General features: G+C 42.4%; 1 protein-coding gene and 1 pseudogene across 2 annotated transcripts in view; both read left to right on the top strand.

The window, feature by feature from the left end:
- Window positions 1–17958, top strand: part of Parp4 (poly(ADP-ribose) polymerase family member 4) — an 87267-nt gene that overhangs the window by 32103 nt on the left and 37206 nt on the right. For both annotated transcript variants that reach the window (XM_027390509.2, XM_027390510.2), the window contains exons 13-21: window positions 1007–1190; window positions 1515–1671; window positions 5301–5425; window positions 6435–6566; window positions 7057–7143; window positions 10857–11021; window positions 11516–11562; window positions 11818–11896; window positions 14855–14992. In XM_027390509.2, the coding sequence (XP_027246310.1) occupies window positions 1007–1190; window positions 1515–1671; window positions 5301–5425; window positions 6435–6566; window positions 7057–7143; window positions 10857–11021; window positions 11516–11562; window positions 11818–11896; window positions 14855–14992 (1114 nt within the window). The remainder of the gene's footprint in view (window positions 1–1006; window positions 1191–1514; window positions 1672–5300; window positions 5426–6434; window positions 6567–7056; window positions 7144–10856; window positions 11022–11515; window positions 11563–11817; window positions 11897–14854; window positions 14993–17958) is intronic.
- LOC103159596 lies at window positions 16957–17937 on the top strand (annotated as a pseudogene).

The following is a 17958-nucleotide window of genomic DNA, read 5'->3' on the forward strand; positions in this document are numbered from 1 at the left end:
ACCCTGTCTCAAAATAACAAAAAAAGGGGGGGATGTAAAATAAACTAGCTATTTTTATGCAAAAAAATGGTTTTTTCTTTTTATTCATTACTCTGGCATTTGTTGCAGCACAAAATAGGTATTTTTAGTAGCTGTCATAGATTGAGTCTCTGAGAACAAAGTACTTTAACTGCCATAAATAAGGGCACTATCATACTTTTACCTAAGATTTTATTTGTTTTTATTCTTTTGAGAGAGGGTCTTACTAGTTCCCAGGCTGTCTGGGAACTCACGATGTACACTAGGCTAGCCTGGAACTTGCAGTGATCTTTCTGCGTCAACCCTCTAAGCGTAGAATTACAGATGTGTTCTACACTGGATTTCTTATATAAGGAAGTACATAATGACAGCTCCTCTTCATCCTCCTCCTTGCCTTCTCTCCTCCACCCCTCTCGTCTTCAACAGGTTTTACTATGTAACCTAGGCTGGCCTTGAACTCGTGACCCTCCTACCTTGATCTCCCAAGTACTGGGCTATAGGTGTGCACCTGCCCAACTTTTCACAAGCTCTAACTTCTATCTTTGGAGATACTGCAATGGCAGTGAGATTTGGCAGGATGTCCCTACAAAAATCTCTCAATAATACAGGCTTGAGTATTCCTTGTCTGAGAAATTAAATATTTTTTTCAGATTTGAGATTTTGTGTATACATGATAAGGGAGCTTTGGGAGGACCCAAATAAAAATGTGAAATTCATTTATGTGTCATGTACACCTGATAAATGTAGCCTGCTGGCGATTTTATAATATGTTTAGTGTGTCCACCCTCAGGCAGCAACCATCACAAGTTTAGGGGTAGAATTTTCCATCCATGTCGCCACACCAGTGCTCAAAGTTTTCTATTTCAAAGTCATTTCAGATTTTGGTTCACAGTTTTGGATTTGAGATGCCCCACCTATGTTTCTTAAACAATGAAGTGAGATTGGCCGGTAGCCATTGTAACCTGTGTCTGTTTCCTTCTTTGTGCAGTACAAGCATTAAGTACTCACACGCAGGGGAGACAGATGGCGCCAGACTCCTGGTTATCTGTGATGTTGCCCTGGGAAAGTGTATGGACTTACTCAAGAAGGACTTTTCTTTAACTGAGGCTCCACCAGGATATGACAGTGTGCATGGAGTTTCCAAAACGGCCTCTGTCCCCACAGACTTTGAGGTATTTTATTTCCGGAGACATGCAGACCCGGGGTCATGGGTCAGTAGCCAAACCCTTGCCTAGCACTTGATAACAAATCAGTCAGGTAAACAAACAACAAAAAAAAGACAAAATAGACAAAATGGGCCCCAAATGTGCAATGACCAGCCCCAGAGGGTTGCTTCTATTTTTATTAAATATGTTTTCATTTAAGTCATGCCCATCTATCTACGGCCCAAATTCAGTCTTTGCTAAGTTAACAAATCTGAGATTCTGTTTCTCTGGGAACCTCAGGCTGCTCTTTTCTGTGTTTGTTTACATCTTATCAATTCCCATTTGCTGTAGGATGACGAATTTGTTGTTTATAAAACCAATCAAGTTAAAATGAAATACATTGTTAAATTTCTCATTCCTGGAGATCAAATAAAGGACTTCCATCCTCATGAAAATACTGAATTAGAGGAACACAGAGCTGCACCTTCAAATGTTTCAAAGCCTGAAGGTAAGACAAGTTTCTTGGGTGCTGTCTTATGAGATACTATAAAATGGAATTTTTTTTCAAAAGTATTTATATTTCTGTTTGGTAAGTATCTGTGACTTCCTATTTCATTTTATCTTGAACATTTAAAAAACAGATGCTTAAGAGAGATGAAGTGATCTCAAAACCCCTGCTTTGTCACTAGGCACATCTAAACTGACTTGTTCTTGGGGATTATGGTGATTTCCCTACAGGCTTTACAACAGGCAAGGAGAAAAAATGATCCATGAAGAGACAAGAATAAAACTCAACTCAGTGCTAGTTTATTGTAATTGGGCTGGACCAGGACTCCTAGAGTCTGGCCCAGATAATTTTACTTTAGTCATATTTAAGCACAGCACAATTTTGGAAAAAAATATTCAGATAACAATTAACTCAGCCCCAAGTGCACATTTTAAGACATGTTTGCACTGAGATTCCTTACAAAGTACATCCGGCTTCTATCACAAGAATGGGGACTGTTGACTCAGAGACAGTGCCCAAGATCTAGGGTCTAGGGAGCTTGCCTGAGGTAAACACAATGCCTGTGGGAGTCAGGATTGGCCTGACCCTAAGATAACATGGAAGCCACTTAGGCTGTTGTAAAATATAAGTGACCTCACTCATAAGAGTGGGTTTATGGTTTAAAAACAATGCTCAAGATTTAGGAAAAAAGGCCTCAGATAAGTAAACACATAAATTCTGGGAGATAGAGCAGAGCCTGTCTCATCAGACAACAAAGGATCACCAGGTTGTAAACGACATCATTCCTGGCATTCCAGGAAGAGCAGCTATGCACCTCATTCCATTGCAGGTTAAACTTCCCTGGCTTCTCCAGTGCATACCTGTGTGCACAAGGCTCTTTGTTCTCCACAGGGGATGGCTTAATAATGCAATTCATTTTGGGGTCTCTATTTTTTTGTTTCTATAGCAAAACACTAGGTGTGTTATAAAGAAAAAAAATTAATACTTATATATGTGTGTCTGTGTTTGTGTGTGTGTCTGTGTGTGGATATGTGTGTGGAGGTCAGAGAACAACTTGCAAGAATTCTCCTCTTTTCACCTGTAGGCCCTGGGGGGTGAACTCAATAAACAGCAGGATCTTGCATTCCAGACTCTCCTGGACTTATATAGCAAGCTTCTGTCTCAAAACAAACCAAAACAGAGGAAGGTTGTCTGGTCTATAGTTTTAGAGGTTCAGGGGCCTGGTGCTGCCATCAGCTTGGCTGTGATGTGGACCTCAAGGCAGATGGTATCACAACAAAAACATGGGCAAGAGGGAGATCACATCAGGGGCAGGCAGGCAGAGGAGGAGTGGAACCAGCAGCCAGCTCCCATTAGGTCCTGCCCCTAAAGGCTCCGCCCACCCCAGACATCACAGCGGTGACTAAGCTTCCAGCACATGAACCTTTGAAAGATGAGCTATACCCGAGCCATGGCATCCATGGAACTAGGTCAGGGTGCAATAGTAAAGGGGGTAGAGTAGGCAGATGTGACTGTAGAGTCAGGAAGCTGGTGTTGATTGTGGCGCCCACTTAGCAGGTGGTGTCCTCGTAAACACTTGACTTCCTCTCGGATGGGCATGAGCACATGTCGTTGTTAAATGTCATTATAAGATGAATGAGAAAAGAGAAAGGGGACCACAAATTGTAATGCACACTGAAGTCAAATAGCGGAAAACAAGCTTCCTGGAAGACCTTGGCCCTTATAGTATCACCTAGTAATGTTAGACCCCAGGAAAACTCAGGCCTCTGGGGTCTCAGCCCAGGACCTCAGTCACCCCAATCACCAGGCAGATTTGAAAGCTTGCTGCAAACTGCATGGGGCTTTATTGTTGTTTAACGAGCTAACCCCATGTTAGCTCGGGTCTTTCACCCACCTGCCATGGAGGATGGCTAGCAAAGACAGCTCGAAGGGGCTGCATAGAGATCTTGTAGGGCAGCGTAAGGGGAGTGTCTAGGGGTACGCACAGGCTCAGGATTGGTGTGCCTCCAGGCTTGGAGGGCTTGCCCTGTGTTGATTGGCCAAATGGTTGTTATGGCCCATAGGCCCTCCCAGGGTGGTTGCTATGCTCTGTGCGTCATTGCTGTGCATTTGTCTGTAAAGCACACCCAGAGCCGTAAAGCATAGCGCTGCCAGCTAACTTCTGATTGGTTCCTTGCCAGGAGGCAGTCACCTAACCTCTAGTGACCAAGGCAAGGTCAGAAAAGCACGTGTTACTGTCATGGCTGCTGAAATGGGGAGCTGGTCCCTTCAGTAAGAGTAAAAGCACGTTAGAAGCCAGCCATGATGCTGCATGCTTATAATCCCAGCACTGGAGCCTTGCCACCAGTTTGATGCCTGCCAAGGCTACATAGCAAGACCCCCTGACCATATCCTCCCCAAAGAGCACTTCTATTGATAATCAAGTTTGTTTGGGTTTGTTAGTTTGAGTGTCTATTGTGATGCTAGGGACTGATCCAGAGTCTTGCACATGCTGAACAAGTGCCCGCCTCTGAGCCACGTCCCCAGCGCTTTTTTATCTGTTCTTTTTTCTTTTTTTTCTTTCCTGTGCCAAGGATTGAGCAAAGAGCCTCACACATGCTATTACTTCCTGTTGCCTGCAGATCAAGATGCAGCAAAACACCCATACACATAAAATAACAATTTTTAAATAATTTAAAAATAGAAGCAGACAGAAAACAATACAAAGAATCAATGAAACAAACAGTTGGTTCTTTGGAAAGAAATATTTAGGTCCTATTTTGGTCTCCAACACATATAAATAAATAAATCCTTTTTTAAAATTATTAATGTTGGGCACTGGTGGCACACGCCTTTATTTTTAGCACTCAGGAGGCAGAGGCAGGAGGATCTCTGTGAGTTCGGGGCCAGCCTGGTCTTCAAAGGAAGTTCCAGGACAGTCTCCAAACATATAGAGAAACCCTGTCTCAAAAAACATAAAAAAGAAAACAAAAAAAATAGCAAAACTTATGAATATGTGTGTGCATGCATGAGCACGTTGCACACATGTGGAGATCAGAAGACAATCCATGGTAAGTAGTTCTTTCCTTCCCTATTTGGGCCCTAGGAATCAAACTCAAGTTGTCAACCTTGGGACCAAGTGCCTTTACTTAATAAGCTAGCTCACCAGCCCAATAAAATACTTCTTTAGTGAAATAGAAAAATAGAAATGTATTTGAGAATGCTTTCCTCACTGGGTTTAGAGTATTAAAAACTATAATGGCTTGAGTGTAGGTAGCTCTTTTAGCAGAGTGCTTGCTTTGTGTGCACAAGGGCCTGGGTTCAATCCTGAGCACAGCCACAACCGAAGCAAAAAAAGATGAAACAAAACCAAAAGATAAAATAACAGCTGGACATGGTGGCACACACCTATAATCCCAGCACTTATGAGGCTGAGGCAGGCAGCTTTCCGGTTTGAGAGTAGACTAGGGCTAGCTACACAGGGAGATCTTATCTTAAACAAAAAATCTCATAGAACAGTATGAATATAATATTATTTTCCATCTTTTCCAAGCTATAGTGTCTAAACAGTGGAGTAACTAATAGGGATGAAGATGATAACAACAGAGCTATGGCTGTTTTAAAACTGGCATTGTGTTTATAAATTGCAGATTTCCAGTTACCAGACATCAAGCCCCTTGCCAGCATCAAAGCTGGTCTTCAGGATGCATCTGCAAATTCTGTCCCTCTTGACAGTGTTCACATCAAGGGAAGAATAATAGACTTTGTAGCCCAGGTATGCTTTTTGTGGTTTTATGACACATAATTAAATGAATATAAGTCATAAATAAGAATTTGACTGCAGTTATATAAACTAAATGAAATACATATTGAAATGCATTTGTCACTTGTTTAAGGAATAATGGAAGGGAAAACTTTAAATTAAGAACTTAATACAGACCCTTTGGGTTTTTTGTTTTGGTTTTGTTTTTTGTTTTGTTTTGTTTTGTTTGTTTGTTGGTTTGGTTTGGTTTGTCGAGACAGGGTTTCTCTGTGTAGCTCTGTAGACCAGGCTGGCCTCAAACTCACAGCGATCTACGTGCCTCTGACTCCCAAGTGCTGGGATCAAAGGCATGTGCCACCACTGCCCGACCCACATTTTTTTTTTCAAATATTCTAACTATAATTAGTTGAATCCATCATGGGATTGGCATCCACAGATATCGAAAACCAATTATGTATTATTCTAGAATCTTCTCATTAAATGCATTTTCCACTTACATTTTTAGCTTGTATCATGGATTTATTGGGACATGGCTCCATCATCGGGCCAGGAATGTCTGTATTCCAGAAGTTCCCAGCCACATGACACTTGGGAGGCAGCAAAATTCTTAGCATGAGAGGGGCCTTTTGACTTCTACTCTGGTCAGGCATATATAACTGCCAAATATGAAGCTGGTGCACTGGGTCATGTGGCATGAACGGCCCACTGAGGTGTAGAAAGCATCGACCCCAGAAACCCGGCTTGTGAATTTGGAGGACATGTTGAAATTTAAGAGATTTAAACCGTGATCAGTGGTACGCACCTGTAATGCCAGCACTTGGGAAATGAAGGAAGGCAGGAGAGTCCTTAGTTTAAGGTCAGTTTCAAGTTCATGACCGGCCTGGGCTGCATGTGACCCTATCTCAAAAAGAGAAAAAAAAAAAGTTTTTAGAGAATGAGTATGTGTAATTCTTTTCACTAGTTGTAATTGTTTCATGTGATTTTTTTCAATTATACGGAATTTTTTTCCTTCCCCTTTCAGGTCATTGTTTTTCAGACATACACAAATCAAAGTCATGTGCCTATTGAGGCAAAATATATCTTTCCTTTGGATGATAAGGCAGCTGTGTGTGGCTTCGAGGCATTTATCAACGGGAAACACATAGTAGGAGAGGTAAGAGGCTAAAGCACTGAGTTCCCATATCCCAAATCTTCATTACCTGAGTACCCATGGCTGTAATGTAAGCATTAAAACCAAAAGTACAGTCAGCCTCCACTGGCGGGTCCCTCCCTAACCAAAGAAGATGAGGAAGAGGAGGAAACGGAGGAAGAAGGAGATGATAATCAGGCTAGTGCACACCTTTAATCCCAGCACTTGGGAGGCAGAGGCAGGCAGATCTCTATGAGTTCAAGGCCAGTATGGTCTACAGAGCGAGTTCCAGGACAGCCAGGCCTATGTAGAGAAGCCCTGTCTCAAAGAACAAAACAAAACAAAAAAGTCTTTCCCAAAGTTGGGCATGGCACCTCATAACTGTGATCTTAACAGAGGCAGGAGGATTGTTGCAAGTTCAAGGGCAGTCTGCGGTACATGATGAATTCTAGCCTAGTCTTGGTCTCAAAAAAATCAAAACAAACAAAATCATCATAATAATTGTCTTTTCCAGATAAAGGAGAAGGAGGAAGCCAAGCAGGAATACAGAGAGGCTATCAGCCAAGGCCATGGCGCTTACTTGATGGACCAGGACACACCGGTACAGCTCGTTATTCATCCAGTAGCCAGTGTATTATAGGAAATGATTTGAAATAGGAATCCATAGTAGAAACAAAAATCATTCATAGTACTCTAGGCTTATAAAATCTCTTGTAAATATCATAGATGGTGCTATGCACCATAATCTCAGGACTTCAAAGGTAGAGGCAGGAGAATTGCTGCAAGTTCAAGGCCTGTCTATTCTACATAGTAAGCTTTAGGCTGTTCAGAGCTAACTAGCAAGACCTTGTCTCAAACACACTAATGAAAATCCCTTAGGAGTAAGGAGGCCAAGCCAGGCGTAGCCATGTGAGCTGTCCAAATAAATGGGGAAATGAAATCGGTACTACAAGAAACAGGAAGAACCACTGGGCACTGGGTTCCAGAACTGATGGCACACATTTGGAGTACACAATCCCAAATGTAAAATGTAATAATTTATGTTTTTCCCAGAACTAAACTCACCTATCAACATGTCCTGTTTTCACCCAGTTATAACCTGGAAGGCATTTCTTGAAAGTGCTTTTATAAATTTAATGTTTGGTTGAGGGAAGAACACACTAAAGGTTAATACTGATCTATGGGATAAGTTGCTTTTCTCTTTTCATTCATTCATTCATTCATTCTGTGTGCGTGCACACTCTCATACCACAGCATGTGAAAGTCAAAGGACAGCTTTGTGGAGTTGGTTCTCTCCTTCTACCACATAAGTCCAGGAAACTGAACTCAGGTCATCAGCTCAGTGGTTAGTGCCTTTACCATCGGATGAACCCATGCCTGGGCTCCCACTCATGCATTTTAAGGACTGGCACTACGAATTCTTTAATAATTTCCCTGTGTTGTTTTAGCACGTTCCTACAAATGGATGTACTTAATGTCAAAAGCAGAAATTTAGGGCTTGTGAGATGGCTTTGCAAGGAGAAGCGCTTGATATACAAGCGCAACATCCTGAGTTGGGTCCCCAGAACCCACGCAAAGGTAGCATGAGAAAGTGGATTTCCTTTGTCATTGTCATCTGAGCTCCACACGCATATATGGAAAGCAATGCTCACTCCCATGTACATGTGCACACCATGGCACATACATGCCCACATTCACACACAATTCACGCAGCTATGCATACTCACACACCTCATGCCACACATACATCAATCATGCACACACACACTCAATAAGTTTAAAAACAAACAAAATATCACTAACACTTAAGCCTACATTAATCATTAATCTCCTACTCTTCTAATCCCAATGCATTAAATTTGTATCATAGAGAGAATGGCAAGTGTATTTAGAGATGCTGAAATGCGCTCCTTAGATACCAGGAAAAAAGGCAGGTCTAGAACTGGGCACATACTGTTAGAGAATTAACATGCTTCCCCAGTGAGAAGTCACTCCAGCACGTAGAGGTGAATAAGGAAGAACTCTTTACTAATAGTACATGCCGGGCTCTGGCTAATGCACAAAAGGGAACCAGTCCTGAACAGAAGCCCGCTTCAGCTTATATAGTTTCAGAGTCCCACATTACACTTTGAGTCATTAAACATGTTGCAAAGAGACAGAAATTCCAAGGTTTGGTTGTTTGGTCAAATGGGGAGATTTATTATATATATAATAAATATATATATATTATTTTATAATGGTAATTAGACCAGTTTTAAATTAGAAACAAGCTTCTTTTATATGCCAATCCCAGTTCCGTCTCTCTCCCCTCCTACTCTGCCCCCCCACCTATCCCAACCCCTATCTGCTCCCCAAGGAGGGTGAGGCCTTCCATGGGGGAATCTTCAAAGTCTGTCATATCATTTGGAGCAGGGCCTAGGCCCTCCCCTGTGTGTCTAGGCCGAGGGAGTGTCCCTCTATGTGGAGTGGGCTCTCAAAGTCCATTCATGTACTAGGGATAAATACTGACCCACTACCAGAGGCCCCATAGATTGTCCAGACCTCCAAACTGACATCCTCGTTCATGGGGTCTGGAACAGTCCTATGCTGGTTTCCCAGCTATCAGTCTGGGGTCCATGAGCTCCCCCTTGTTCAGGTCAGCTGTCTGTGGGTTTCTCCAGCCCTTTGTTTGATGACCCCTTTGTTCATCATTCCTCCTTCTCTGCAACTGGATTCCAGAGTTCAGTTCAGTGTTTAGCTGTGGGTGTCTGCTTCTACTTTCATCAGCTACTGGATAAAGGCTCTAGGATGGCATATAAAGTAGCCATCAATCTCATTATCAGAGAAGGGCATTTAAATTTAAGGTAGCCTCTCCACTATTGCTTAGATTGTTAGTAGGGGTCAAACTTATAGATCTCTGGACATTTCACTAGTGCTAGAATTCTTTTTAAACCTATAATGGCTCCCTCTATTATGGAATCTATTTTCATGCTCTTCTCTATTCTTCCTCTGATTAAATCTTCCTGCTCTCTCATATCCTCCTCTCCCCTCCTCTTCTCACCTTCTCTCTCTTCTAGCTCCCTCTCCCCTCCCCTCCATGCTCCCAATTAAGTCAAGAGATCTTGTCCCTTTCTTATTTTTTTATTTTATTTATATTTATTTATTTATTTATTTATTTATTTATTTATTTATTGGTTTTTCAAGACAGGGTTTCTCTGTGTAGCTTTGGAGCCTATCCTGGCACTCGCTCTGGAGACCAAGCTGGCCTGGAACTCACAGAGATCCACCTGCCTCTGCCTCCTGAGTGCTGGGATTAAAGGCGTGCGCCACCAACGCCCGGCCGATCTTGTCCCTTTCAAATGGGGAGATTTATGACATTAGATACTGTCATAGTCATCCCGAGATGGGCCAGGGCTGCTTCTCCCAGGCAGCTGCCAACCAGGGTTGTCCTGTTTCCTGTTTGCCTGGCAGAATTATGCTCTTCCTGTATTAAGAGAGCTGGGGGCACTCCTTTAGCTAAATTCTACTTTGTGGAACCTCGTATTTCCTAAACAGTCTTAATAGTGGCTTCATAATTTAATTTATTATTCTCAGTGTCTCCTATATCAGTAGTAGCTCAGGCGGCAGTGTTTGCTTGAAGCCCTAGGTTCCATCTAGCACCAGACAAACCAGGCATGGTGTAACATACCTGTGAGTCTTAGCATGGGAGGCTCAGCATTCAAGGTCACCCTTGGCTATAGAGTGAGCTTGAGGCAAACTTAGGATACATGAGACTGGAAAGAAAGAAAAGAAGGGAAGGAGGCAGGAAGACAGAGCAAGAAGAAAGAAAAGGGGAAAGACTGAAAAGTATTTCTCCTATTTTTCCATTTTCCCGATCATTGGATTGCTGGCTTCTACAATAATTATCATATTCCATTCAAAGGGTTTTAGATATTTTAAAAAAGTGCAATTATAAACTTACCCTTTACTGAGCAGATTCAGCTTAGGGCAAGCTGAAAGCCACTTTCTGCACCCACTGGGGACCCGGTGCCAAATGCCATCAAGGTCAAAGAAGCCACAGGTCCCTCAAGGGGTTGGGTGGGGACACCCACGTGGCAGAGTGCAAAGTAGTGACTCAATGTGGAGTGCCTTGAGCACTTTCCCAATAGCTGTCCTCTCGTCTGCTTCCCACAGATGTCACCCTGTCCCCATCACTAGTGAGTTGCTCCAGAGTTCCCCTTTACACTAGCGATGGTCTGTCACCATTTTCTGAGAAAGAACTTGGCTCACTCTAGTGACACAAGGAATTAACTAGCAGAGAGTGGATACACTTCTGAGTAGCTGTTTGTATTTCAGGATGTCTTCACTGTGAGTGTTGGAAACTTACCCCCTCGGGCTAAGGTTCTCATCAAAATCACCTACATCACGGAGCTCAGCATCCAAAGCCCTGTGGCCATCTTCTTCATGCCTGCCACTGTAGCGCCCTGGCAACAGGACAAGGCTTTGAATGAGAACCTTCAGGTGGGTGTGCTTAAGATGAGATTTGATGGAAGCAAGGTATAGCACGTCTTTAATCCCAGCAATTGAGAGGAAGAGGTGAGTAGATCTCTGTGAATTCAAAGCTAACCTGGACAGCCAAAGCACCATAGTGAATATATATATATTGGGCTGGAGAGATGGCTATGTGGTTTAAGAGCACTTGTTGCTTTTGCAGAAGACCTGAGTTCAAATCCCAACACCCTCATGACAGCTAAAAACTGTAAGTCCAGTACCAGAGGAATCACTGATATACCTAGTACACATATGCAAGGAAAACACCTACAGGCATTAAGAAAAAAAAATTTCAAGAAAAAAAAATCTTTACAGTAATGGTTAGAGGTGTTCCTGGCTATGTGTCACTGCTTGGAAATGAATCTGTCTCTCTTGATGCTGTTAGCTGTGTTTGGCTGAGATCACTGTAGTACCCTAAAACTTACTGGAAATTCTCTTATTCACATATACTTTTCTTCTAACAGGATACAGTGGAGAAGATTTGTATAAAGGAAATAGGGACGAAGCAAAGGTCAGTACCTAAAATATAAATCCTGTGGGTTAACTCATTCAATGGGCATTGGCTTTATAGCTGAAGTTTTCATTTGCAATGTTGGAAAGGCTGGGAGGTAGAGTTCACTGCTCGACTGCTTGCTCTTACTCATGAAGCCCTGGCTTTGATTCTTAGTGCTGTGAAAATGAAAAGAAAAAGAAGAAAAACTATTTGAAGCAACTGTGAGTGGGAATTTAAGATCCTGTACTAATATGTCCTCTTCATTTTTGGTAGCTTCTCCCTGGCTATGTCCATTGAGATGCCCTACAAGATTGAATTCATTTCCAGTGACACACATGAACTGAGACAAAAGGTCAGTGAATCCTGCACTGGTTTCTGAAGAGCTCCTAGTTTATCATTAATTTTATCATATCAAAAATGTATGTATGTGGTCTAAAAGTGATCTAACAAGACACCAGCTTCCACAAGCAGCAGTCATTGCCCCTTGCTGCTCCACAGGTTGGAGTCCAGTTGTCACTTGAGCTGTTCTCTGCTGTTGTCCCAGGGCTTTCAATATTCATTTTTACTGTTTTGTCTTTATTCATCTACTTTATGTAAGGATGGGGTGTAACTCAGTGTATAGTGTTTGACCAGCATGTATGAACCCTGGCTTTGATCCTCATTATTGGGGTGAGGAGGAAGTTGCTTTTTGACACCCTGTTTTGATAGGAGTATGTAAATATGTTTATCATTGCACCAATAAATGTATTAGGATGGTATTTTCTTTTTAGATAAAGTTTTTTTTTTTTTTGGCCAGGCAATAGTGGCACATGCCTTTAATGCCAGCACTCAAGAGGCAGAGGCAGGAGGATCTCTGTGAGTTCAAGGCCAACATGGTCTACAGAGTAAGTTCCAGAACAGGCTAACAAAGCTATACAGAGAATCCCTGTCTCAAAAAAACAACAAAAAATTGTTTATTTTTATTTTCTGTGATGAGTGTCTGCCTGTATGCATATATGCATACCACCTGAGTGCCTGGTGCCCATTCTGGCCAGAAGACAGCATTGGATTCTCTGGAACTGGCATTATAGATAGTTATAAGCCTCCATGTAGGTGCTGGAAACCAAACCTTAGCCCTCTGCAAGAGCCGTAAATGGTCTTAACCACTGAGGTACCTTTCCAGCACTGACATTTTATTTTTTAACCTCTATATAATATTCATTTTAAAAAGTGACCTCCAGGCTGGGGATATAGCTTTGAACTTGATATGTACCAGAGGCTAATTTTGAACTCCTGAGCCTCCTGCCCTAGTCTCCAAAAGCTAGAATTAGAATTGTGTGCCCCCTTGCTCCCGGTGGTGGTGGTGGTGGGGGTGGTGATGCACACCTTTAATCCCAGCACTGGAAGCAGAGGCAGGCAGATCTCTGAGTTTGAGGCCAGCCTGATCTACAGCATGAGCTCTAGGACAGCCAGCATAATGCAGAGAAATCCTGTCTCAATTAAAAAAAAAAGTTCTATGCCCCCATGCCTGGCTTGAAAATACGTTTAATGTTTTTTTTTTTTTCTTTTTTTCCTGTGTCCTGTCTCTGTGAGTTTTTCTTCCCACACTGGCTTTTTTGTTTATTGTCTCCATATTTCATTTTAAAGTCCAAGAGTATGGGTGACTCTTTGTATTCATCATTCTGAATAAGATCAAGAATTGGTCAGTTAAAATCAGGATGTTTGCAGATGAAGGGGAAAGATGAGTAAGGGGCTGGTGTAGAATGCTGGCTTAACTTTTCTCTCCCTTAAGTGAAGCAGCCCTGTACTCTAAGCTTCATAAGCCCAAAGCTTCCTAGCCTGAGTTCTATTGGCTGAATTCTCTTAAGTAATACATCTCTAATTTCCTTTAGATGAGGGATAAATGACACTGCTTGGTTTACATGGGTCAGAGGCTCCTGCCCAGGGCTCAGTAACTGGTGCCTCCAGGCTGTGAGCCTTCCTTTCCTGGCTCCTCAGAGCCAATGAGTACATTGTAGGCTTCTGTCTCATTTGGGTAGAAATTGTTTTTGCTAAGTCACCTACCACAAATTCACAATTATTCATCCTCCTAAAAATGTGTTATCAAGGGGGTGAGTATTTGGCTCAGTGGTAGAGAGCTTGCCTCGAAAGCTCAAAGCCCCGGGTTCAGTCCTCAGCTCCAGGAAAAAAAATGTGTTAACAGACCAGGCAGTGGTGGCACACACTCCCAGCACTCAGGAGGTAGAGACAGGCAGATCTCTGTGAGCTGGAGGACAGTCTCCAAAGCTATAGAGAAACCTTGTCTCAAAAAAACAAAACAAACAAGCAAAAAATAAAAAATGTGTTAGCAGCTTTCTTTGTTGCTATCCCCAGTCCTCTTGTGACCCCACACATGGTTTTTATTGATTCTCTTCCATTATGAGATCTTAGCTTTCTCTAGGGAGCAGAAGTTAGTGTGCGGGTTTAATCATTTTGGAGCAAGCCCTCCTCATCCGTTCCCTTTGTTACAAACAGTTTCACAACTTTGTGGCTTAAAATATCAGTTTTCATCCGCAGGTGGCTGTGACTTGATTGGGACAAGATAGTCTAGGAACATAGCTGCTGGCCTGTGTCACTTTGTATGGCCACTGTGTGTCTCTCATCGTAATCACGCTTGTTCAGGGTCATTCATGTGGTGGTGGATGAGTTCCCACTGGCAACAAGTCAAGGCCAGCCCTGTGGCATACTGTTCAGTCTCATGCTTGTATCACATTTGCCAGTAGTACTGACCAAAGGAAGTCACATGGTCAACCCCTTGGCAAATTCAAGAGTAGAACAATAGATGCCACTTCCAAATGGGGGAGATCCTAAGTCACTGCAAAAAGCGTCAGTGTCCTGGAATGCAGAGTCCTGTGGCCATTTTACAGTGTACTGTGTGGTCATCTTTATTTTAAAACTTATCATCTCGGCCTTCAAATGTTGTTTCATATTTACGAATACCTACTTTACAAAGTATAATCTCAAGGTGTCTCCTGAATGTTGTTTTGTTGTTCTGATTATATGGTATGCTTTCTGCTGTATCCAGATAAGCATATAGATCTGTGATCTTTAGATACAGAATGAATTGTCTCAGACTTAACTAGATTTGACTGTACCGGTCAACCTGAGAGTTTCAGAAACTTAACCCATCTGATAGTGGCCATTCATAACTTTGGAATGTATTACTGCAGTGTTGCTTCATAATGGAGTTATGTGAATAATCCAGGTACTTACGGGATGGCAGGTTAGTACAGACAGGCAGGATGCTGTCATTCCCTTCTTTACCTTGTTGTGTGCTTGTTTTCTTTTGCAGAGTACAGACTGTAAAGCTGTAATTAGCACTGTGGAAGGCAGCTCCTTAGACAGCAGTGGATTTTCTCTCCACATTGGTTTGCATGATGCCTATCTCCCAAGAATGTGGGTTGAAAAACATCCAGAAAAAGAAAGTGAGGTATGTTCCTTCTTACTTAGGAGTAAGAAACACTGCCAAATGTGATAGTTCATTTAAAAAAGCTGAGGCAGGAGAGTTACCACTAGTTCAAGGCATGCCTTGGCTACATAGCAAGAAAACACCAACATACATACATACATACATGTATACATACATACATACATACACACATGTATACATACATGAAGTGGCTGAGCATAGTGCCTCGTGCCTATTAATCCAGTGCTTGGGAGGTAGAGGCAGGGGGAAATCGGGAGTTTGATATTATCCTTACATACAAAATTTAAGACCAGCATGTGCTATACAAGACCCTGTCTCAAAAATATAGTAATAATGATGATGATAATGATAATAGTATAAGTGGGAGATACCATCTATTGGGGAAAATATATGAATGAATATGCTACTAAAGTTGGAATTTGTTTTTTGAAACAGGGTCTTTCTATGTAGTTTAAACTGGTCTTGAACTTTCTTTGTATCCCAGACTGGCCTTGAACTTGTGATCCTCCTGATTTAGTCCCCCAGGTGCTAGAAGTACAGGCATGTGCCACCCTATCTGGTGTTAGTGGGGTGAGGGTGGTTCTTGGTCTGTGTCTCCTTTAAGGAAAGAAGACAGTTTAGAGGCATAGACAGTTTAGCCAGTTTGTTTAGCAAAGCTAAGCAAAGCAAACACTCCAAAGAGATTGAAGTGGGCTGTCACAAAGGCAAGAAGAAGCCCAGTGCCTTTTTTCATGGATTTTTAGCAAGTTTCATGAATACTTACAGAACGGGTGGTTTATTCATGGGGTGAGGTGGCCCTTTCCCTCCCAAATCATGGTGGATCACACCTTCATCTTAGGGCATTTCTTCCTATGACCTTCTAGAAATGCCCACAGGGTGTATGGCACAGAATCACAGTCTGAGTGATGTTACAAGAGAGGTGGGTCTTTTTAGGATGCAGACTCCGCCTTAGTGCATGTGAAATGCCCTGGTGCCTTAGTTTCTGATGTATCAGGAACAACCTGACTATAGTTTCAAGGATGTTTCACTGCATGAGGCATTTTATATGCCAGGAGACACAGCTACCAAGATACAGCTGGTATTCCTGTTACCTGGAACCCACATGGTGGAGAGAACTGACTTCTACAAGTTATCCTCTGACCTCAACTCGAACACACACAAATATGTAAATGTAAAAAAAAAACAACCAAACAAACAAAAAACAGCTGATACTAGAAAAATAAAGCCCAGAGACATGGTTCAGGAGTTAAAGGTGTTTGCCTCTAAGTCTGTCAACCCAAGTTTAGATCCCTGGAGCCCACATGCTAGAAGGAGAAAAGCAACTCCCATAAATTTTCTTCAGACCTCCGTGTGCACACAGGGTCATGTGTGCATCCACCCACCCACATACATACAAACACACACACACACACACACACACACACACACACAAATAAAAATAAATAAACTAATAAATAAGCAAAATGCAGTTAAAATACTTTTTAAAAATAAATAAAATTAGCCAGACAGTGGGGGCACACACCTTTAATCCCATCAAGGCCAGCCTAGCTTAAGAGCCAACTACCAGGGCTACATAGAGAAACCCTCTCTTGAAAATCCAAATATGTGTGTGTGTGTGTGTGTGTGTGTGTGTGTGTGTGTGTGTGTGTTTGTGTGTGTGTTTGTGTTTGTGTGTGTGTGTGTTTACTTATGGCCATAATACAATTGTGTGCCTTTGTAACAAATAATTGCTACTTTGGTTAAAATTAAAACTGTACCTTGGGGCTTAAAAGGAAGTCTGAAGACCTGAGTTTGCTCTGAGATACCCACTTGGCAGAAGAAGAGAACAGGCCCCCACAAATTGTGCTCTCACTTCCACACACATGTGCCCATACATACATACACACTAAATAAACAAAGTAATTTAGAAATAAAAAAATTAATAAAAATAACTTAAAAGACTGGAGAGGTGGCTCAGTGGCTCTGGTGGCTCTTCCAGAGGACCCAGGTTTGATTCTCAGCACCCACATGGTAGGTTAACAACCATCTGAAACTCTGGTTAAGGGGATCCAACATCCTCTTTTTGTTTACAGCAACACATGGTACATAGATAACCATGCAGACAAAACACCCATGCACATAAAAAACAAAATTAAAACAGAACTTAAAAGTGAAACTTGCCAGGTAGTAGTAGCGCACGCCTTTAATCCCAGCACCTGGGAGGCAGAGGCAGGCAGAGCTCTGTGAGTTCGAGGTCAGCCTGGTCTACAAAGCAAATTTCAGGACAGGCTCCAAAGCTACAGAGAAATCCTGTCTTGAAAATACAAAACAAGCTGCTGCTGCCATGCCATCCAGACTGAGGAAGACCCAGAAACTCCAGGGCCACGTGAGCCATGGCCACTGTCGCATTGGTAACCACCGCAAGCATCCAGGAGGCATGCATCACCACAGGATCAACTTCGACAAATACCATCCAGGTTACTTTGGGAAAGTTGGTATGAGGCATTACCACTTAAAGAGGAACCAGAGCTTCTGCCCGACTGTCAACCTGGATAAGTGTGGACACTGGTCAGTGAGCAGATACGGGTCAATGCTGCCAAGAACAAGATTGGAGCTGCCCCCATCACTGATGTTGTGCAATCAATCAGGCTACTACAAAGTTCTGGGGAAGGGAGAGCTCCCTAAGCAACCTGTCATCGTGAAAGCCAAATTTTTCAGCAGAAGAGCTAAAGAGAAGATAAAGGGTGTTGGACGTGCCATTTCCAACGTTTTCCAAGTGGAAAAAAAAAAAGAAAATACAAAACAAAAAACCCAAAACTGAAATTTAAAGATAGTAGGACTAGTTTACATACTGGTTAAGAAGAGGTTTGTGCTGCAGGACCCTCAGGAAAGTGACTGCTGAACTTACAAAACAAGATGGGCAGTCCTGAAGGGTTCCTGCTTCATGGAAGCATCTGCCAGACATTCTGCAGGACACAGAGGAAAGT

This window comes from Cricetulus griseus, assembly GCF_003668045.3.
Source record: "Cricetulus griseus strain 17A/GY chromosome 1 unlocalized genomic scaffold, alternate assembly CriGri-PICRH-1.0 chr1_1, whole genome shotgun sequence".
NCBI classification, from domain to species: domain Eukaryota; kingdom Metazoa; phylum Chordata; class Mammalia; order Rodentia; family Cricetidae; genus Cricetulus; species Cricetulus griseus.